Here is a 23,299-nt window from a genome sequence, read left to right as displayed (position 1 = left end):
AAATCCTCGTGAGCTTCAGGTGAACGAGAACTACCTTGTTTCACCAACTATTTCTAGTTAATTTTTCATCCATAATTATGGAAAAACTACAACATATTTTCTCTACAGTGAATGAAGAGCTGAAGGACAGGAGGATAAATCTTTTCATTGGGGAAAAAACTAATCAGTTGCATACTGCATTTAGTTTACTAAATAAGATTTCAGAAAACCTAAGTATTCTTGCCAAACTAACTGTAAGGGTGACATATAAAAGCAGAATTTCAAGTTACACAGGCAAGCAACAAAGTATCGTATTCATTACTGTTTTGCTGAGAACTGCTCAGTTTAATGTTTTACAGTCCTAGGTGCTATAAATCCACAAGCTTCTCCAGATTGCCTTGGAACCAAGTACCTCCCTAGAATGCATGATAGTTCAAGTATTATTAAGTTGAGCTCAGAAACTCAAGGCAAAGAGCCTAAGTTAGTCACCCAAAGGTTAAAAAAAAAAAAAAAAAAGACAAACAAGAACCAACAAATTAATCTTATTTGGCAGAACGTACAAGTGTTATATATTCAAATCGCTCAATGATATTGAGACTTGTCCCTCAGAAAGACCCCAAGGCTCTTTTGGAAGTTAAATACAGACATGCTGGAAGCACACATTGCTAAGACTACATATGGATGGTGGAAAACTCATGAGAAGTTTTCCCTCCTCCGTTCACCTCAAAACACTGATCTAGGCTGTTAGCCATCTTCACACAAGGCCTCCTCCCAAGCTTAGGGTGATCTCAAAAAGATAAAAATTAGTCAGAAATGCAAATTTTTCAGTACTTAAAAAAATAATAATATATGAACATGCTGTATCATCAACTTTATAGCTCAACCATCAAACTCAACATGTATTTTTGGGCCATGCTTTCATATACACAAACATGCTGAAGTGAATTTTTCTTCATTTCCAAATTTTGTGTTCTGGATACGTGGCAGACCCAGAAATGTAAACCTCCTCCCACCCCACCTTTCTTAACAGATGGGTCTTTAGAAAGCCAGCTCTGTTCGGAATAAGATCCTTGTGATTTCCACCCCTTAGTGGCAAGGTCCTGCCATAGGGTAGCTGAAATGCTCCCAAGAGTCTGCAAAGGCCTCACAAATCTTTGAACTGCTACATTTGCAAGACGTGAAAAATGGTCATTTGCACTTTTCAGTATTGGGGAAGTAATCCTGCAGAGGACTGAAACCTCCTACAGGTTTGAGCAGTCAAAGCAAATATCGCAGAACTGCTATGGGTAGCAGACTAATACTAAATAAACATCACTTATGAGTACATGTAACAAGATTCAAACACCAGGCCTTGGTGAACCTTTTATTCAAACTTTATTAAACTGAGCAAGGTGTTTAAGAAACAGTCAGGAAGTGGAGAGTTGTGTTGAATGTTTGTATGTTGCCTACACAAACAGGCCCAAAATATGTTCCTCAAATCATAAGACTCCTCTCTTTTTACATGCACGCAAATCATTGCCTACAGCACATGATCTCAAAGACTAGTATCTAGACCCCTGCTAGCTAATTTGTATTTTTATGGACACAAAGCTATTTCTAAAACTGCTGTTTACAAGAAACATATAAGCCAGAAATTCTACAAAACTCCATTTACATAGCCTTGTGATACAGTGCAGGAAATGCTTAAGCTAAATTAATGACCACAAGTAAACAAGAAAGCATTGTTTTGTGGTTAGACAACTCTAATTCTAAGTTATGCAACTCATTTATCTGGTAACCTTGAGTATTTCTGAAATTAAAGTTGCTCTTTTCCACTTCTAAGACTCAAGAAAGTCCTGCTTAGAAAAGCTGATACAATACCAAACTCCTTTAAGTTCATGCAAAATAAACTGGAAAGTAACTTGTAAACTTAGAGGATATAAAATGTCAAGTGTGGGGAAGTGAAAAATTAAAACAAAGAATGTGCTATTTCTGCCAAAATCTAGAAAAACAAATGATAAAGAGTAAGGAACTAATATTTGGCCTACTTCTGACTCCAGTTCCTGTGTGGGAGCTTTAGCTCAAGAAACACTGTCTTTTTGCAAACAAAAACAGTATTAAGTAGCAAGATGTTAGTGCAGCTGACTTAGTGTAATGCTGTTTTCAGGAATAATTTTTTCCCATTTCTGCTCAGTATTATTCAACTCAGATCCTTTCAGTAAAAGTTCATGTGAATATGTTTTTTCTTCTGTATTATGTCAAGTATCAACTCATTTTTCAGTATTTACACAGTAATAAAGTAACTTGTACACAGGAGAAATAAAAAAGTTAGCAGAAAATTTTAATACATCATACTGCACATTTATAAGTGACCTCAAACATGACTTAGTATTTCAAATTGCCACTTTTAAGTGTCTGCTGATGAGCACAAGGCATATCTCAATGATTAAATGATGCTAAGCATCGTAACAAGCATTTACCATATCCCAACGTGACTTTTACCAGCATTAACAGTAACCCTACAGTCTATATTTACATTTTCTTTTGCATGCATATTTAGCACTAAAGCAAAAAGCTTAGTGAGTGTCAAGTATGGTGGCAAGTGCCTCTTTACTGAGGCAGGATACCACCCTACTCCTCTTAAAAATACTCAAAAACAGCCTACAATACACTGCATAATAATTGACAAAGCTTATAGCCCTTTCAAATTAGAGCAGATTTTAAGCAATCGGGTGACAGATCCAAAAGTCTTAATTCTTACCACTAAATGCAGAATGACGTTACCACCTATCAGTATGAAGCACTAGGGACTAAACATTGTGTAACTTCTCTCTACATGTTGTACTTGCAAAATATCCCAGTTTTTATAAATATTGTCCATGTGTTTCATGCCTGCATAAAGCTTTTGCCAAAACACTCACTTTCTAAGTGACATGGAAATCTCACTAATTTGGAAGGAATGTCTGCGAACCAATGAGAAAAATCAAGGTTACTATAAAACCTTGTTATTTGCCCTGTTAACTGCCATTTTGTGTTCTTTACAGTAGTCATACTTAACTTAAATAATTAACACACACATCCAGAGCTAACTGTTGAAGCTGAGCTGACATAGTACAAAAGCATTATTTTTTTTTAAGTTATATTTTATAATCAAGGAGCATAATGTCACTCTGGGGACTTGATAGTGAATAAAACCAAAACCACAGCCAGCTGTGGGACAAAAAATATTAACAAAGTGTTGCCCAAGAACATGTAAAGATTAGATTGCTATGGCAGCAGATCATGTTTTAATGTTAAGTACAAGAAAGCATGCTTTTATATAACAGGTACCTAAGTATTGATAAATATATTTTACAATAGGCCAAGAAATAACTTCAGTTGATGTTTTAGGCTAGTATCAGGCCTGGCAAAAGGAAAAATATTATTCAAAAGTCTTTTTAAAAGAAGCACAGCAAACAGCCAGGGAACACTTTTTAAAAGAGATTGTTCTTCAGACTAATTCTAGGTAGGAATGATAAAGATATGCAATATGAGAAAAAGGACTCCTTTATGTATGCAGCTATGTTTGCTCCTGAGAAGTACCTAACTGCAATTGATTTATACAATGTAAAAAACAAGTGAGCAAATACACAAACTATTTTCAATTCAATTACACAAATAAATTCTTTTTAATTTACAATAACCATATCTGTGGTTGATATGTGGAAAAACAAGAACTCTGTATGAATGTGTAATTTCTAGTTCAACAACAGTTTGGTTTCAAACAGGCAAGGTCTTTGAACTGCAAACCTTCCTAAAGAAATACACTCCACTTGAGGGGAGGGTAAAGTAGCTCCAAGTCAGCATTCCCAGACATAAGCATGTACTGGGGTCAGGCTTCTGTGAAGGAGGAAGGCTACCCATCAAAAAAAAAAACCCCAAACAAACAAAGACTAGATGTGTGGTTGCAATAGCCATCAGTAGTACCTTCAGAAAAAGGAATGTTATCAGCATTTTATGTTCAACAGAATTAATGATAAGCCAAGCCTTGAGTACTCAGTTTTGCTGGAGAGTAAAAATACAATGGCATGTTTGCCAGTTGACAGCTAAGGGGACCTCAGTTTTCTATTTCAGCGAGAAACAGCCACCACCGCCACCCTGGGTACAGACTGGTCAATACTCTTTATGTGCTTGTGCTTGGCTCCTGTCTCCCCTAAGCATCAGTTATTAGTCAATTTAAAATAAACTAAAAAAAATGCAACAATGCCTTACTCTAGATCTTAATCAGATCCAATGGAAAAAAAAAAGCTTTAGGTCTTCATTCTCCAAAGTCTGTATTAAGACAATGATACCAGAAAATTATAAACAATGAAGAGCAGGAATATAAATGCTCCATTAAAAAGTATATGGTTTACCTAAAATGGTACACACACTGGAACTTGGTCTCACTTTTTTTCTGATGACTGTTTTAAGCCACATGATTTTTCAACATCAAATTGCGACACACAGAGGCAAGTATCACAATCACAGAAAAATATGAAATTTTTAAGTCGTCTGTTACTTCCTCTAGGCTTTATTAGGCAGTCACAAAGCCTTTCACATGTTGGGTCCAATTTACGCTTCTAGGAAGCCCTGTAATGCTTCATCCTCTTACAGTTTAAGAAAAACCCTCCATTGACCACCCTCTGAAATTATGTGCTCTTCTCAATATATGGAGCCCTTTGCCTCTACTTCAGCTTTCTTATTCACACACAGAGACTCAGGACAGAGAAAGTCAGGTCAGTGATCTCACAGGTTTGTAAGAACTATGCAAAGCCTTGGGTAATGCTGAATAATGCCACTAAGGCATCCAGGAGCAAAAAAAAAAAAAATATCCAAAAAGCAGGGGTGTGCCACAGCTGAAAACAGGAAATTTCAGGATATGTATCTTAGCTAAAATTGCCAAGCCTACAATTTTTATTATATATTTTTTTCCTCTAAGACAGGAAGAAGAGGATGGATGATGGAGCCCTTGCATCAGAAAGTGCCTACTACTAAGGAACAGAAAAACTAAACAAACGATTACAGTCTTTACTCTTCACCATCCAAAGCAAGGATACAGAAAGCTCTGTGGCAAAAAATAAGTTGTCCACAAAAGATTCCTAACATTCCTCTTTCATTACAATAATATAGACTTCAAGATGTTCCACACCATGAACTATAGCTTCGTGCAGTGCAAACCAGCTGACAGAAAAAGTACATTCTTCAAGCAGTTAAAGTGGATTAGCTTTAAAACTAAGCAGAAATGGAAAATTGAGGATTTGCTGCTCTAGTTCCTCTGTTGAATGTTTGGAAAGTTCAAGTTTCATGAGTCTCTTTAAAGAGAGTAAACAGTATCTCAAGTCTGCAGAAGGCTGCGCTTGAAGAGGAAGAAGGTTAATAATACTGTAAATTATACTACTAGAGCTTTCTTGCAAATGTATCATATTGGAAGCTTCTCCTTCCAGACATGAGATATTTGCATAAGAACTAGCTCTTGAAATCTTACAGGAGCCCTCAGTCATATTCAATCACAAAGGCATTGAGAAAGGTTAAGTCACCGCAGAGAGAACTCTACCAGCTCTACCAGCGGAGCAGATGCTCAGCTCTGCTGTCACACTGCAGATGCAATGGACATCAGAGAAAGTGAGCATTTGAAGTTCAGAAAAATCCTCCCTGAAGTGAAAGTGTCTACTTTGAATCAGGAGCACAAAACTGCATTATGCCTACTCCAGAAAAAATGGCAAACGCAGCCATACCCACACATGATAAGCATCAAGCAAAGCCTCCTACTATTGACTTTACTTAACTGGGTCTTTCTGGAGTTGCAATTAATCCATAGGAATTTTCCCAGTTCGCAGAGACTGAGTGATTTTATATCAAGTCTATTTTTCCAGTTGAAAAAAACCCTGAAGTCCATATACTCACAGATATGCCAACCCAAGATTCAGAAATCCGGGTATTCCAACAAAAAAAACCCCATACATTACACATTATTTACTTGGCCCCATTCTAAGAAAAATACTTTCAGTACTACTAATTCTTGAACTCAAACTATTACAAACGTGTAACCATCAGCCGCAAGTAACAGAACAAGTACAATGCACCAGATGTGGCTCCGACCTTCACACTTCATCTCGTTCCATTATTTGGGGGAAAAATAATTTCTTCTGTCACCTATTCTTGAGATAAACATGACAGGACTGTATTTTCTACTGTGCAAACAATTACTTTATCACTTAATATATGCTTTTAGGCTTCTTCCTTAATGCTGTTTCTACTTGAACTACTTCAACTACCCCTTTAAACCAGAAATTGGCTATTGTTTGCTTTTTTTGGCACATTACTGAAAACAATGAGGGACTGCATATAATCAGGGCTAATTAAGTTGCATAGAGACTAGTAGTTTGTTCTGTGAGGGCAAGCATGTAAATTATAAATTATTCTTTTTCCATAGACACAGCAAAGCTCCCAAAGCTGTCTTGACAGAGGAAAAAAAACATTGCAATGGCCAGAATAAGAGTCAAAAAAGCTCATCAGGTTCTGAAAGTCTCTACAAATCTCAATTGTGCATAACACAAAAATAATCTAGAATTAACAGCAGTGAAAGTTTAGATGGTTTCCTCCGTTTCTAGAGTTCATAAGCTATTATTATTATTAAGACTGCCAAAAAAAGCAGCATTTCCTGTTTACATTTTTTATTTTATTTTGATTTTGGTTGAATTCTGGTTTCCTGCTACAGTGCAATTGGCTTTAACCATAAAATACTTTTCAGGTCTGCGAGTTGCTACCCTGAAATCATGAGACAGCTTGGCTACTATGAACCACAACCTTGGCAGAACCAATTTGCAGAAATTGATAAAATTCTTTTCTGTAACTTGCTGAAAAATAATCACCAAATTTAATGTGTCAGAAGAAACTTTTTTTTAGAAAAAAACAAATTGGCTTCTGTTGCCTAAGCTGTCACAGTGAAATGTTCCCCAGCTCTAGCTGTGCCTGCACGAGCCCACTTGATCACAGATGAGGGATTTCTCCAGAAAAGAAATCTATATTTACATTGCTAGAGAAATAGCATCACGCAACTAGATTAAGCACCAACAACTAATGTATTCAGTGTGGATGATCAGTCAGCTGCCAGCCTCTGCTTTGCAGTAAATAACTAGTTCCTGCCAGGAGGTCACAAACCAGTCTATATCTGAGCGAAAGCAGCTGGTAACATACTGGTTTGGACCTGCAGTCTATCTGGGCCACTAACTGACATCTACAGAAGTACTGGAGTCATTAGAGGACATATGAAAAACCAAATTAAAAGTTACATAATAATTTGCCTAAAAATGGTGTCTTCATCCTAAACAAGCCTCTTCAACTCTTCTGTCCTCAAAACATTGGAATACTATCCCTTTAAATTCAACCAGGTTTAACCCATGAACTACCTAAACAGGTAAATCGCCTCTGTGTTTCTGAACCTGAACTAAAGGGATACAGCCCAAAAGCGGAAAGTTTGAGAAGGCTACATCACTTGGGAATTACAAGAGATTACAACGAAAGATTTTACTATTTCAGAATTCAAAGAGACTATAATGTTTTAGCTTTTGCCGATTCTAAACTCCTTTGCAGAATATAAAATTACTTAGATACTGTTAAGAATGCATTCTTATTTCTTTGATTATTAAAATGAAGTAAGAAAGGATAAATTACATCATAATGCTAAATACTAAGGACCCTAAAGTGTTCCAGAATAAGAAGCTCCATCTAAAGTTTACCATTACACTACCAGGTGATGGTAGTGATCTACCTTAAAAATATGTATATTCTCTAAATTATTTTTAAATCATCTGCAAGATATCAAGATGATCGGTAAATCAGCACAATACCAAAACCTTACAAAGAGAATAAGTAGCTGTACTCAAAACTGGTTAGCTATAACCTTAAAACCTCTAATGTTACTTGAAAATTACAAAATTTATTTTATGGCTGCTGCTTTTCTTTTTAGAGTAGAATAAAGCAAATCAATGATGACCGACCTACACAGCTCAACATCATGGTCCTCCAGTTTAAGTCTTTAATATGGAAGTCCATATGCACTGAGGTATCTGAATTTGCTTTACTGCTGTGAAGAGAAGAGGTACCAGTTCCAACTGTCTTACTGCTGCCTCTCTTGCCATAAAGCAGATCCCATCAACCGGGGTAGCTCTCCCCTGGCACATGCACCAGATCTGCCTACTCAACACAACACATGGAAAGAAGGCAAGCCTGGGCAGGTAAGTAGAAAAAGTATTTACACCAAAGCCTATGCAAAAACCGAAGTGCTCACCAAAGCTCTACACCCTCCAGAAGGACAGGGTAGAAGAGGGAAGAAAGTTGGATGTTCATCCAGCCCCTGCAGAGTCCCAGCTCCCCATGCCTGCCCCTCACTTGCACAAAGAGGCAACAGTCCCAAGTCTGTGTACCAGCTCCAAGAGTGCCCAAGTGTGCTCCAACTGATGATCCTGATTCATCACACTGCTGGAAGGAGGCAGAACAGAGCTGGTGAGCCGTTTCTCCTCCTCTCCTCTCACAAAACAGTACAAAGAGAAAGAGAGCAGAAGAGAAGCGCCAAGAGCAGCTCCTATCAGAAGAGCACATCTGGCCGCTGCACGACGTATGGGGAGATCTTTCCTGTGCGCATCCAAAGCTACCGGATTTTTATAATCCTCTTAGTCACGTCTCCGTTTGCCTGTCAGGTCCCAAGATTTCCCACTTTAAAAATCTTTCCTCTGTCTGAAAAACTTGGCCTTTACACCCTTCTGCTAAAACTCCTGTCTGGCTAACCTGCAGGGGCAGCTATGTAAATCTTTCCTCTAACTCAGCCACTTGCTTCTCCCACTCGGTCCAGCAGCACGCTCCCGCTAGACACATGCCACCACTGCGTTTGGAGGATGAACACTCCTTTAACTTGTGCAACATAGAAAGGAGGTGGAAGGGAAGAGAGACACCAAAAGCATCCTAAGTCAGCAGGGAGCCGCAGCAGGAAGCTGCCAGCACGTAACCTTCTAACACGGATTAAAACCCATCTCAAACTCTCTGCTGGCTATTCAAGCCAGAGTGGAAGCGCCATCAACAGCTCTGCAGCCATACAGGAGACCCACCCTATTAAAAGAGTTTTGTAAATACAAGTTTGATATCACATAAGGGAAAAAAGTATATTTATTATTGTATGTTTTAGTAAAGTAGCAATAGCCAGCTCTAGATATAAATACAGAAAATATACTTCCAACTAGATATATTTCAATTTTTTAAACAACAGAATTCTGATACAATCCATCTGTAATCAAGGCTTGCATCTTTCAGGTGGCAACTCACCTAAACCTATACTTAACATCTAACCAAATACTCTTCTAGCACTCATTTATACCCAAACATTCACAAGAACATATTTTTGTAAATATTTAAATATAAACAAAACTTAACGATAAGTCGAGTCTACTTTTTTCACAGCTTAAACAATTCCTCATGTTGCAAACACTGGAATGACTTTTATTTCTGCCAAATCTCAAACAATCTAAAGATGTCACTGAAGGCCACTTAAAGTAAAAAAACCTGACTGCTGCTAAGCAACCCAGAAAACACCCTTACATGTTCAATTGTTTAGTGCATTAAAAAATTTCACACATATTGAGAATCCATGTATTCCAGCCTGTAATGACAGTAATGTCTTCCACACAGAGGGAGAAAAGAAAATTCTGCAGGATATGTTCATATTTCAAAAAGGAATTGCTTATAAAGGACTAAAGACTTGATCAACTTTACGCACTGTTTCTGCACATGGCATAGATTAGAAACAGATTCTCTCTTATCCAGTATTTTACACACACTCCAGAAGTAAATTTACTAAGGAAAAACAGCACTTATGTTTGTTTTATTTAAAAGAAGTACCAAGATTCTTTTCCACTATATAAAACAAAATTTAAAAAATGTATTCCATATCCAGACTCTTTAAATCAATGTTATTTTAACTGCTCTAACTGCATATAAACAAAGGCCATTTAGAGTAATTTAGTATTTCACCATTCTGTAGCACTTCTCACCCATGGATGCACTTACACATTCAGAAAAAGTGAGACCAAGTCTTACATTCTTTGAATTAGATCACGATGAAACAAGCTATTTCCATGTCAGAGTAAGGATTACATACATACATATCCTTCATTTGAATTACATACAAATACATGTATGTTATTTAAATATCTGTACGACACAGATATGATTTTACACACAGATTTTTTTTAATCAGGTGATTAACCTTTCACTCATCGTGGCTTTTGTAGCACAGTATAATGTTCTCCACAGGAACTCTCCCCCAACATAGCTTCTCATTTAATTAATTCAGCAAACTGTTTGCTGAATCCCAGTTTGTATTCCCTCAAGCAATTCAATTAGCTTACCATAAAGGTTGTGGGGAATATCTTCTGAAGACATCAATCTGCTAAAGCTTTCCATAACATAAAAATGCATCACTTAATTGACTTACTATTTATTTTGGAATTACAGATTTCATTTTTTACATTTCTCAAGATGCTTAGTCTTAAGTTACCGATCTCATATATTCAACTGCCATAAATTTATTGTAGGCACAGTCTCAACAGAACAGGGCCAATGAAAATAGATATAATCAAAGCCCTCCATTCACACAAAGTTATTGCCAATAGGGAAAAAGCAAATTTAAAGGTTAGTTTAAACCACGAATTCAGAGTGGCAATACAGATTCCTAAAACCAGACTTTGCTTAAAATGGAAAAAAAGTACCATTACCTGTAAGTAGAATTAAACAATATTATATACACAAAAAAGGAAGTGGTGAAAATCTATTTAAAAAATTGGAATATCTGGTAGCTTCACCATGAAACTTTAGCATATCAATACAATTAAAAATTTTAAAACTTGAAATAGCAAGATACTAATAACGGAGGTAGATCATACAGCAGACAGTTTGTACATGCACATTACATGAAGGAAAAAACCACATATGTATATCATGTATGTTCAAAGGGATTAAAATAACACTTTAAAAAAAAAAACTAAGTTGACTCATTAGTATTACCAATTTCTACCTCCACTTATCTATTAACATTGTCTCTTTCAGGCCAGACTCACTTGGCTTAATGCTGATTTTCAGAAGTTATAGTATCAACTAGTTAGCTGAAATTCATTATTAAAATGTTGCAAGTTTTCCTCACAAGGACATATAACATAACTCCTGTCCAAGCAGGAAGCTTAACTAGACAAAGCCCATGATCTGACCTGTTCCACAGGCAGCAGAAGGGCATTTGGGTTTTCTTCTGCTAGTCATCCCATTGCTAGTACAGGCAACAAATCTAGATTTTACAGATGCTTCATAGCAAATAAGCGAGAAATAACAGCCCAGTCTTTTTTTATATATCCGTATTCAAATTATGTACTTATTTCACTTGAATGAGGTCTCAATGAGGGCTGGAGCACCTATGCTATGACGACAGGCTGAGAGAGTTGGGATTGTTCAGCCTGGAGAAGGGAAGGGTCCAGGGAGACCTTATAGCCCCTCCCAGTACCTAAAGGGGGCCTAGAGCAGAGATGGGGAGGGACTCTTTACCACAGAGTATAGAGATAGGACAAGGGGTAATGGTTTTAAACTGAAAGAGGGGAGATTTAGACTACATCTTAGGAACAAATTCTTTAAAGATGGCGAGACACTGGAACAGGTTGCCCAGGGATGCTGTGGATGCTCCATCCCTGGAAGGGATGTTCAAAGGATGTTCCAAACTGGATGGGGCTTTGAGCATCCTGGTCTAGTGGGAGATGTCCCTGCCCATGGCAGGGGGGTTGGAACTAGGTGATCTTCTAGGTCCTTTCAACCCAAACCACTCTATGATTTGTTTTTCTTTCCTTGGCATTCATTTTTATTTATAATTTTTGCTTTCAAAAGCTCTGTAGTATTCTAGCACCTAGAGTAAAAATATCCTGCGGCATTTTAACTCTTACAAATAGAAGTTACCTATATAAGTTAAAAACCTATAGAAGCACTAAAAGATCGAAAACAAATTACTATCCCACTAAACTAAAACATAGGGCAGACCCACAGAAAAAAAAATAAAATCAAACAATTTTTTCTGTGGGACAGGGGGGTAAAACATATGTATAAAACCATTACAAAATTCCTCAGCATCTACATACTGCAAACTGTATAAGCACAAATATTACTCCTTATTTTTCCTCGAAAACAATACTTACAGAGCTGATTCTATCACATTTTTAGCAGAAAATGGAACTGAGACTCCACAAAGCCTCCCAGGTCTGGCCTGCACAGAAGTTTAGCAAATGGAAAATGGATGGCTCATGCTTCACTTGCATCCACACATGTTCCCAACAGGCAAAAAGCCAAAAAGAGGAATGGAGAGTCGCTATTTTCTTAATAGTTGAGAAAAAGATTCTCCATACAAGTTTATCACGTTTTCTACACAAGTAGTATTTTTCCACAAGGTTTATAGCAACCCTTACACACCAGGAAAGTACTGGAATTGCACAGGAACTGGGAATTTGAGGCCGCGTTGAGGCTGGCACTGCACCAACCAGCTTCCTACCTCTGGGAAAAGGCTTAACAGTCAAATCAGATCGGGGAAAGAAAAGTAATTTAATTGAGATCCCGAGGCAGGTCAGTGAAGGATATTGCTCCTAGTCCAGTAACATTTCTATGGGGCTGCATTTGTACCTCTCCAGAGATGGCGTAACAGCTGAAACACTTAACTACATACACACATATCATTTATCAGGTACTACCTACAGCTTCAAAAAAAAATCTTCAGCAAATTGCACATTGCGTGTCCTGTAAGGTGACCACAGCATGCTCCAATAGTCCTCAGCCTCTAATAAAACAGGTCAAAAATCTGATCTTTAAAGTTCCAAGGGATATCAACCTACGCAACTGTTAAAAAAACCCAATCAACCTAAGCATTAAAAATAGTGCTTTATTCTACAGTATTTATAAAACTGTATATCTCAAGATGCCAAATTCAGAAGACACAGCTGCTGGCAGCTGGCCAATTGGGAGGTAGTCAGTATGACTGGAAATCTCCTGCCTTTTAAAGCAATATCTATTATTGCCTGTCTTTCTCATTGCAAGTGATACATTTATACACTTTTTTAAAAAACTCTTCACACTTCTTTAAAGAAAAGAAACCTAAATAACAAGTTATCTCCTGTTTGTTCTCAGATGTGCAAGGAAGAGACTTCCAGGAAGGGTATGTTGAGCAACAAATTGTTCTGTGGTTTACACAACAGAATCCAAGCAATAGAGATAACATGGCTCTGCTCTCATCTAAGCTGCGTTAGGAAGACCTATTTTCACAACTTGCTAGCATGCCATCAGTAAGAACGTAAAGCTCATAGGGCCGCAGTGTAAAGCACAGCGTGGAGCCCATGAACTACACCCCTTGAACCAGCAAGGCCACTCCAACCCACAGGCAGCTCCCACGCAGCAGGATCACCTCGCACCATCTCACACACCAAACCTGGGAGGGCATCAGTCAGGTTGGTGCAACCAAATGACATATGAAAAGTCCTGGGCATTGTCTCTTCTTCTCAGTGCCACATATTTAAAGCCCTGGCTACATCGACACCTAACAGACTATCCAAACTATTTCCTTATTTTTTTGTCAATATACAAATATTTAAGGACGTAAGACAGGACGCAATTTTGGCACAAGACATGATACAAGGATCAAAATAAACATAAGAAGTGGACATAAGGTGCAAGAGGTCTGCTGCCCCAACATTTTGATCTTCGTTGTTCATTGTGAAACCACAGTTTCCAGGCAGAGGCCAGTGGTCAGCAACTGGCCGGTTAAAATGCGTATCACACATCAAAAAAAACCTATAAAACAGTAAACAATGACTTGCGAGACAATGATTAGTCTGTATATAGGAGCTATCATAAATTATAAGGCGGTAAATGTATAAAGGACAGCAGTAATCACACTAAACAAATAGAACAAGAATAAAAGTTTTTAAAGTATTAGTTATTTTCTACCTGTTTAAGAGAAACCCAGCCTAAAAATGCAAAGGCAACCTAAATAAAATACTGATGAAGCAGTCAAGTTTCATTGACATGACACTAAAAGCATCAATAATAAGGCATAAGAAATCTGAAGCCTTTAATGAAAAAAATGATCTAAATCCTACGAGGACATTTAGAGGTGGGATGTACAGACCATTTGTTCCCAGCAGATGTTTCTCACTGTCCTGGGGAAGACAAATTAACCCCTGTACTCACATTTTTATTGACCCTGGAGTACAGTTCTGGCTGCAAAGTGCCATTTTTAACACTGGTATCCGATCAAGCATTTACCTAAAAAATTCTAGTCTTATTCAATGCAAAACATTAATTACGCTCTAATATTTCAGTCCAATATTAGGTTTAGTATTTTAACTCTACAATTGAAAATGTAAAATTAATGTTAAGCTTTGTAGTTAATAATCCCCTGATTCCTTTCCTCTCCAGAAGAGACATTAGTGATCTCACTTGAGCACTGAACACTGCAAAACTGACAAGTCTCCAGATTTTATGGATTGTTTCCTTTACCTAAAAAAGGAGAAAAGTCCTAAAATGAAATTTTGCTCATGCCTTCATTATGCATCACTGAGGTGAGTCTTGTTCCCTCTAATTATACCCCTAACACACATATACAAAATTAATAAGGTCTTCCCTGTGCCTTCTTTTCTCAAGATTAAAGCTGAACAGTCCCCAGTTCCTCAGCATCTCTTATGTCAGATACTTCAGTCCCTCAATAGCTTTGTGGTCCTCTGCTGAACTTGTCCCAGTACTCAACGTCTCTCTCGTACTGGGGAACCCAGGTCCAGACACGGCACTCCTGATGTGTCTTACCAGGGCTGAGTAGCAAGCAAGGATCACCACCTCAATCTGCCGGCAACACTTTCTCATGCAGCCCAGAATGCTGTAGGGTTTCTTTGTCACAATGCCACACTGCAGGCTTGCTCGTGATCAGATTGTCCATCAGGATCCTCAGGTCCTTCTCTGGGATGCTGCTCTCCAGCCTGGCAGGCCCAAACCTGTGATGGTAGACAGGGCAATTCCTCCCCTGGTGCTACACTTTAGGTGATTCCTTTAGATGAACTTCTTGACATCCCTCTTGGCTCATTTCTCTGGCCTGTCAAGGTCCCTCTGAATGGCTGACCTCCATCTTCACATCCCTGACCAGTTTTTCCTTACTTGCAAGTACAAAGTCCAGCAGAGCACCTCCTGTTGTCACCTTTTTGATCACCTGTGTTTGGGAGCTGTCATGAATGCACTCCAGAAGTCTCCTATGTTGTTTGTGCCCTGATGGTGCTGCTCCTCCAGCAGAGTGCAGGGTGGCTGAAGTCCTCCATGAAGACCGAGGCTTGCAACCATGAGGCTTCTTACAGTTGTCTGAAGAAGGCCTTATCTGCTGCTTCTTCCTAATCAGATTGTCTGTATCCATAACACCAACCAGACTGGTCTACCCAATGATCCTGACTGGGTCATCATCTGGCTCATCTGTCCCAAAGCAGAGCTTGATGCAACCCCGCTGCTCTCTCACATAAAAGGGCACATCTCAGCATTCCAGCCTGTCCATCCTGAAGGGCCTGTATCCAGTCATGGAAGGACTCCCATCCCAAGAGCTGTCCCCACGACACCTCTCCAACCTCAGCGAGATCACAAACCTGTGACTCTCTGCAGACCTCCAATTCTACCTGTCTGATATCCACACTGCCTGCATTAGCATTAGGCACTTCAGGGAGGTACCCACTCATTTGGATCTCCCAGAAAAGGGATGAGAGCTTCTCCTGTAACTGTTCTGGAGGCACATGCCTATTGCGTGCCTTCCCAATTTCTGTGCCCTGGTTTCTATTACACGAGAGCCAGGATACCAATGTTGCTACATGCTCATCAACCTCTCCTTGTGAAATCTGGTTTGCAGCAGAAGAATCAAATCTAGTTATGCTACTAGGCAAGTGATGTACCCATTCAGACATCTAGCGTTATCTCTGTTCCACATTTGTTGTAAACCCCCTAGCCAGGGGGGTTTTAAAGATATGAAAAGCTTCCCTCCCAGTATCCAAAACCTACGCTTTTATACATAAAAGAGAATATGAGAGAGGATACAAAAGAGTATATATGAGAGAATTTATTGAATACCCAGATTCCTCAGACATTATTAGCTAGAGAGAGAACATCAGAAAGGCTACAGCTCTGTTCTCTATAAGGATTAGAGTTACTCCAATAGCTCCATACATACCCTGGCAGAGGGCTGCTATCACACGTGAGCGTTCCCTCACAATATCAGTGAACCTTTAACAGGAAATATTTTTGTTTAAATTATGTATTCCTATTCCAGTAAAGAGGCTATCACTGTAGACATCTCTACATAAATCAGCTATAAAAGGCACTGAAGCATAAAGAGTTACACTGCCCCATGCAATACAGTCATACTGATTTGATCCAGAGACATGAAAGCCTAGTCATAAACGAAAATAAATACTGAACAAAGTTGCAGATATATTCAAGGAATGTTTTCAGTTGCTTAAGTCAAATTATTTTTTTTTAAGCTACCACTGATCAACAGGTAATATCTTATAGGAGAAGTCCTTACCTCAAGTACTCATTCCTTCAGCTACAAGAAGTACACATAATTAATAAGCTATCTGAACTCCAACTCACGTGTAGGTATATTAATTTTTATGTTCAAAGTTCATGAAAGTCCCTACTGAGTCCTTGCAGTAAAGGATATTACTGTAAAAAAAATTAAATTAAAAATGCTATTAGTTCTTCAACACAGAATTATGAAATTAAAGGAAACTAACATGTTTCATTGTTTGACAGGCATAAAGCCAAGAGCCTGAAATAAGTACTCAAAATAGGACATATTTTCCAATGGAGGTAAAGATTACAATATAACCAACAGGAATGTGCAAGCCAGCAATACTTAACTTAGCAGTTCATGCCAAACCATGATAGTCCGTTGTACTACTTAAAAAACACTGAAACTTGAGAAAGTGGTATTATTACAATTGTTAACAATGGAATGCAAGAACATTTTTAAACTACAAGTCACACAAATTCATTTAATATATTTATTTTTGCAGAAATAGACGATTCAGCACTTTAGGGATTTGAAAACCTGACAAAGAACTTGAATGTTTTTTCCTGATACATGCAAATTAAAACACCAAATGTAAATGCTATTAGAAAGGTTCCAGTTTCCCCACAACTATGTCCTTGTCCAAGTTATGCTGAGACATTGCAAGGAACAAAAAATAATAATAAAAGCCACCAACAGAAATCTCACAATGTAGCAGGAAAAAACCAATTTCTTCCTCTAGGAAAAGAAATCATGTTTAGGACCTACTGAAGTAAAGAGTTTGAGAAAATATTTCAGTAAGAATCTGGTCAAAGAAAAGACACTTCACATCTCTTAAAACTCCCAACAGGGACATGGGGAATTTTAAATAGGGGCATAAATAAAAAGCACTCAGTATTTTTAACTTCAGTTGCAATCAAGGTACACTAATTATTGAAAGGATCACAATACATTTAGTTTTATTATACAGAATTCTGCCACCATCACACACACAAAAATCCCCAGTAGTAACTCCTGTTTAGCCATTTAAACATAAAAACCCAACATAAATATAGCACAGTGCTTGCTATCCCTACACAGAAACCATCACGGTCAGAATCATTCTATTTAAGTTGCAATTGCCTATTAAGCAGCTAACTTGCTCAAAAATCTATTAATTCATGTCTCCAGGGTCTAGCCTCTAATAAAACTACTGTTTGTAGCAAAGTCCCAGCAGAGGCCCAGGTTTCCTGGAACATCTCCACCTTCTTTGGTACATTCAATTACAAGTGTTTTTCTCCCCTCTCCATCCCCTCCAAACTTCGCTTGTCACACTTATATCAGCTTATCATTCTCTACAATTGAAACAAACTAGTAGAGAAGTCTAGAAAAGGATTAAAAGTACACTTCTGCACATAGTTATGCATTAAGTAGGGAAAATATACTTGTTAAAATACAGCAGGTTTCACCTGGTGGATCAGCAAACAAAATAAATTGGTTATCATCCAGGCATCGCCTAAGCACAGTCTTGGAATTGCGCAACAGTCTCAAGGGCAACCTCTAGGCAAAGGAATTAGCAATTAGTTCTCAGCAGACTTTATTGTTTTTAGAAATTAGGTCTTCAGTATGTAAATTTAGACCGACACGATTCCTATGAATTCTGACCTAACTGCAGTTAACATATGAAGACACTAATGACAGCACTAAGTCAGAACTGGTCACTGCAATTTTCCAGGATTCCCACTCCGTATCAACACCACCTGCTCTGGAAGATGAGCCCAACAGCAAACAGGGTGCTTGCGGTGCTGAGCACTCTTCAGAGCTTCCCGAGCATGTGCCTTTCTTCATGTGTTTGGTTATTAATAACCAAGACAAATGCTGAAATACCTCATGAAGAGTAAACAAAACAAAATATAAAATCACCTATTAAAAAAGTCTCTAGATCCCAAAATAAAAAATTACCCAAGAGAGTCCCCCAACTGAAAGATGATGCATAAAAACCCAAAACAGAACAGAGAAAAGCTGAATTCTAACAGGCATGCAGTTGGTTGTGGGTTGCTTTTTTTTTTTAACGAAAGAGCTGGATGTAATACGGCATCCACTGCTAAAGTTAGATTCTTCTTAAAAAACAATGATGTGGATTTGAGGTTTTTCATCCAAATTCTGTTGTATGATGGTGCACTATAAAGTGACAAAGTATTGAAGCATGTACTCTACGTACTTCTCATCAAAAACCCCAATGTCTGCTAAAGAACATGACACAGAAAAAGGAATATCTGAAACCCAAGACTGGCATAACAGTCAAATTCAAGAATAAAACACCACACAAAAGAAACAAGTGTTGTTAGGGGTTTTTTGTTGGTTTTGTTTTGGGGCGTGGTAGTGTTTAGGGTTTTTGTGTTTCTTTTTGAGGTTTTGTTTGGAGGCTTTTTTATTTGTTTGTTTTTTTAAGGTGTATGACCAACTTGCCTAAGTCTGTTGATGGCTGTGACATTACCCTGTTAGATTATACTTTCTGGACAGCTTTTCTAAGTTTAGTGGTTTGCATTTTTGTAATAATACTCAGCTGCTATGGAAACAGGCACTCAAACATTCCCTAAATCATTCCACAGCATTAAGTCACCTGAGTGTTCATGAGAATTTAGTGCAGAGCAGCTATAATTAATAGGGCTACTATGAAATATCATCTTCTGTCACTGCTGAACAGACTAGCTGTTCAGTTTATTCAACTTTTCTTTCTGGAGAAAGTAACATTTTAAAGGTATCTGATCACCAACAAACTCTGATGAAGACACATAGTATAAAATAGCTTACACCCCATTGCAAAGACTGAGATTTGTTTATGGAACATTATTCCACTCATCTCTAAGTAATAAAACAGTCATACAATACAGCTGGACACAACAAGAAAATAATTATTCTTATGCTCAAGGTTTTTACCACAGCTTTTGCATTTTCTGATATTCTGAACAGAGAAAGCAAAGCTCTCAGTGAAGCTCCCTCTATCTTTCATTTAACACATTTATCTAAAGGCTATTCAGAACCCAGCTTCAACACACCAAAAATACTAAACTTATTTCAAAGTGGGGAAAAAAAAAATATATTCTGAACAGAGAAAGCAAAGCTCTCAGTGAAGCTCCCTCTATCTTTCATTTAACACATTTATCTAAAGGCTATTCAGAACCCAGCTTCAACACACCAAAAATACTAAACTTATTTCAAAGTGGGGAAAAAAATATCTGAAATATCAGTAGCACTCAAACCTATCAATATTTTCTGACACCTGAATTCAGATTGGGTTTCTGCTTCAGATACAGCTGGTAGCAAACCAGCTGCATCAACTCCTTTTTGAAAGAGCTACCCAGTGTCTTGCTACAGCACTTATTCCAGGTGTGGATTCTCTCTGACAATTCTCTCTGACAATGACCCCAGTCTCCCCATGAGCTACACAGCCTGCTGCACCCCAGGGAGTCTCGCTGCAGTCAGCGCTGTCCCCCAAGCAGCTAACCACAAAACATCAAGCACAGGAAAGATGAAAATGACCGTGGCAAAAATGTATATAAAATTCAGCAGCGCAATCACAGAATAGAAGCACCAAGCTGAACACTGAGCTTCTTCATCCTCTTTCTATGCTTGACTGTTGTTTTGGTTTTTTTTTAACATTTCATCATTAGTACAGTAAACAACAGATGTTGACTGGAAAAAAAAAAAATAAGGGATCCCTGAGCAAGAATGAGAACATTTCCTTACAGGTTTCTTCAACAGATGCCTTTTCAAACTTGGCTTTAACAACAACTGAACTAAAGATGACATATTCTCACTTTTCCATAATATAAGAAAGCTATGGTAAACACTGGAAGAAATCATAAGTTTTTAAATAATTTACAAAGTAGCTTTCACAAGTGTAAACATGTTCTCTAGCAGCCAGTAAAAGCAAAAGAAGAGCCTTTTAGCATCTAATATAAACAAGGAGTTGTATTTACACCAGCTTGAGTTTTTTAAAAAAGAAAAAAGGCAAAAAATTGGATAACTTTTGGAAATGAGAAATCTGATCATCACCACTTAGACTACCGAGACGTTTCCCTTCCATGATGCAGTTTCTGCATATTTTAAGAACTTCCAGTGAAGGATTTGGTATTAGACACCATAGGAAACACAACCCTATGAATTGTGTAACATGAATTAGTTGCTGGAGATGGCACACTGCTTCCTTTCCAATGTTCCTTTCCTACTAGGGGGAGTCGAAGTTTGCATACCCAAAAGATGGCCACAAAAAAAAGGGAGGGGAGGGGAAGACATTACAAAATAAAATCAACTTTAGCTTGTGGTCAGCAGTATAACTGTCTCTAAATTCCTGGGTACCATTTACAGATCTGGCTTAATGATGCTCTTTGTGACACCCTGGCAGTGCTACTGCGTGCTTGAGGTGTTTTCCTACAAGGAAAGGATAAATAAGACCTATCTTGTAGGGAGTCAAGAGATGAGGTAAAAACTTCTAAAGTACAGAGAGGAGACTGAACGACAGTGACAGTGTTTAACAAATAATTCACAGTTTTCTGACAAAAATAAATAATTATTTCCCTCATGCTTGCCAATAAGCAGTTTTTCATTAGCAATAAGCCAGAAAGTTTTGATTATCAGAAAATTCAGAAAATCAGAAAATCACTTATTACCAAGTCCAACACATACTTTTCTTCACAAAGTGTAACTATCTGATGCAAAAGCTCTTTAAACCATCATCTGAAGCATCTGTATTCTAGACTGGACACACAGCAACCTCTCATCAAAAAGCAGGCAGCATTTACTCACTGTACTCTATCAATCATACACTATTTACTACACTCTTATGAAGAGGAGAAAAAAAAAAATTAAAAAGAGCAAACTACAAAAAAAGTTCTCACACTGACACTGGTTACTACCAGATGACACAACTTAAGCAGCATTTGGATTCTGCTTAGGAGCTTTGTTTACCCTCGCATGCTTACTACCTCAGGCAGTAGAAGGAAGGACTGTGTGTGGGATGAGATAATGGAAATTTATTTTGCTACTAGAGGAAAATATTAAGGCAACCTTCAATCTTCTTACAGCACTTTGTAACTTTCGATGCTTTTTCCTACCACTTCAGACACAGAAATACTTTTTCTTTTCAACATCCATGTATTTTTGGTTTTAAGACACTTTTGATGAGAACATCTTTATAAAGCAGTTGCTGCTGCTTGTGAGCCTTCTGTTCCTCTGAATTCCTTTCTCTTTACTGCATTACATAATGAGATTTCTCTACTAGCACTGAAGTATTAACTGATTAAAGATTAACTCACCCCCAGGAGAGAGAATCTCAATTAAAAAAATTCCAATCATTGTAGTCACCAAGTCAAACTGCAGCTCTTCAGTGACCAACCCAACTCACCCAACTCCTGTCCCTCTGCTGGCTCCCACAGTGTCCCATCGCTGGAGGAGGCAGGTGCTCAGCCAGGGGATGGTCAAGCAGCAAACACCTACAGCTCTCCAGTAAGTCAATGGAATGCCTTCCATGTGACACGCCACATAGACAACACCGAAATATTTGTCAGGGGTTTATTTGTTTTGAAAGTGTTGGTAAAATACATGTGTTACCATGTTAAGTGTAACATTAAATGTTTACATAACAGTAGTCCCGGGGGAAGGAGTACCCTTCTAGAAACCACCTTCATCTTCCCTCCCTAATGCAAACACGCCCCAGGATTTGTCAGTTTAAGACCTGAAACTCACCTCTGCTCTCACGGGCTCTTCGGAGCAGAGAGCAGGGAACATCCCAAGGGATATCACCCCTCAACTGGTTCAAACCCACTTCGCTGCTCTTTAGCAACAAAACCAGCAATCGCTACTCTTACACTATTTTGTCAAAAACTGCCTACGTAGCTTCCACTGAGAGTTAGATAATTCAAAACATACTGGGACAAAATATGTAGCCTCGAGTTAAAAAAAAAAAAAAAAAGAAAAGAGAGAAAAAACCCTCAACAACCCGAAAGCAGAACCGAAGGCAGAGCAATTCCCGAGGCAGCGGCTGCCGCTGTCAGCTCTCCCGGCGCCGTCCCCGCTCCTCGCCCGGGACGCCCGGTGTCAGCGGCTCCCCGGCCGCTGCACGGCCCGTTCCTCGAAAGCTGAGAGGGCGGACCGCCCCGCCGGAACGGGGATACCGTGATTTTTTAAAGCGGGATTTCTGAGAGACCTCCACCTTCAGCGCCGCAGCCCCCCGGGGCGGGAGGAGCCCCAGCGGGGCCGGCCGCCGCCGACACCCGCGACGCCGGGGCTGCCCGGCCCCGAGCTACCGGTGACGGCCCGGGGGTGTCCCCGTCACCCGGTCCCGGCCCGCTCCGGGGGGGGGTGATATGGAGCCTACTCCCCCCTCCAGCCCCGTCCAGGGAGGCCACGACGGCGCCCGGGACCGGTCCGCCGGGCTCCCCCCCGACCCAGGGCCGTGGCCAGCCCCCGGCCGCCCCTCTGCGGCGCTGGAGGAGCTGACAAGCGGATCCCCGGCCCGGCGGGGAAGGGGAAGGCAGGGGAAGGCAGGGCATGGCGGGCCGGGGACGCGGCCCCCTCCCCTTCCCTCCCGGGCCGCCGCCGCCCCGCGCCCCCCCGGGGACCGCCGCCTCTCCCCAGCCTCACCTTGGAGCATGGCCTCCAGTTTCTTCCTGTCCACCCGGAATCGCTCCTCACCCCACTCGGGGCTGTGCAGGGGCCGCGGCGGGCCGGCCG

At 39.3% G+C, this 23,299-nt stretch overlaps 1 protein-coding gene across 1 annotated transcript in view; it reads right to left on the bottom strand.

Annotated features, from left to right (window-relative positions):
• Positions 1–23,293, bottom strand: part of BICC1 (BicC family RNA binding protein 1) — a 111,257-nt gene extending 87,964 nt beyond the window's left edge. Inside the window, exon 1 of the mRNA XM_014940578.1 lies at positions 23,210–23,293. Coding sequence (XP_014796064.1) covers positions 23,210–23,219 — 10 coding nt within the window. The 5' untranslated portion in view covers positions 23,220–23,293. The remainder of the gene's footprint in view (positions 1–23,209) is intronic.
• Between the last annotated feature and the right edge of the window lie 6 nt (positions 23,294–23,299).

Source organism: Calidris pugnax, unplaced genomic scaffold (assembly GCF_001431845.1).
Source record: "Calidris pugnax isolate Ruff unplaced genomic scaffold, ASM143184v1 scaffold39, whole genome shotgun sequence".
Classification (NCBI taxonomy): Eukaryota; Metazoa; Chordata; class Aves; order Charadriiformes; family Scolopacidae; genus Calidris; species Calidris pugnax.
The sequence above is the reverse complement of the archived record's forward strand: the minus strand, read 5'-3'. Positions and strand labels throughout refer to the sequence as shown.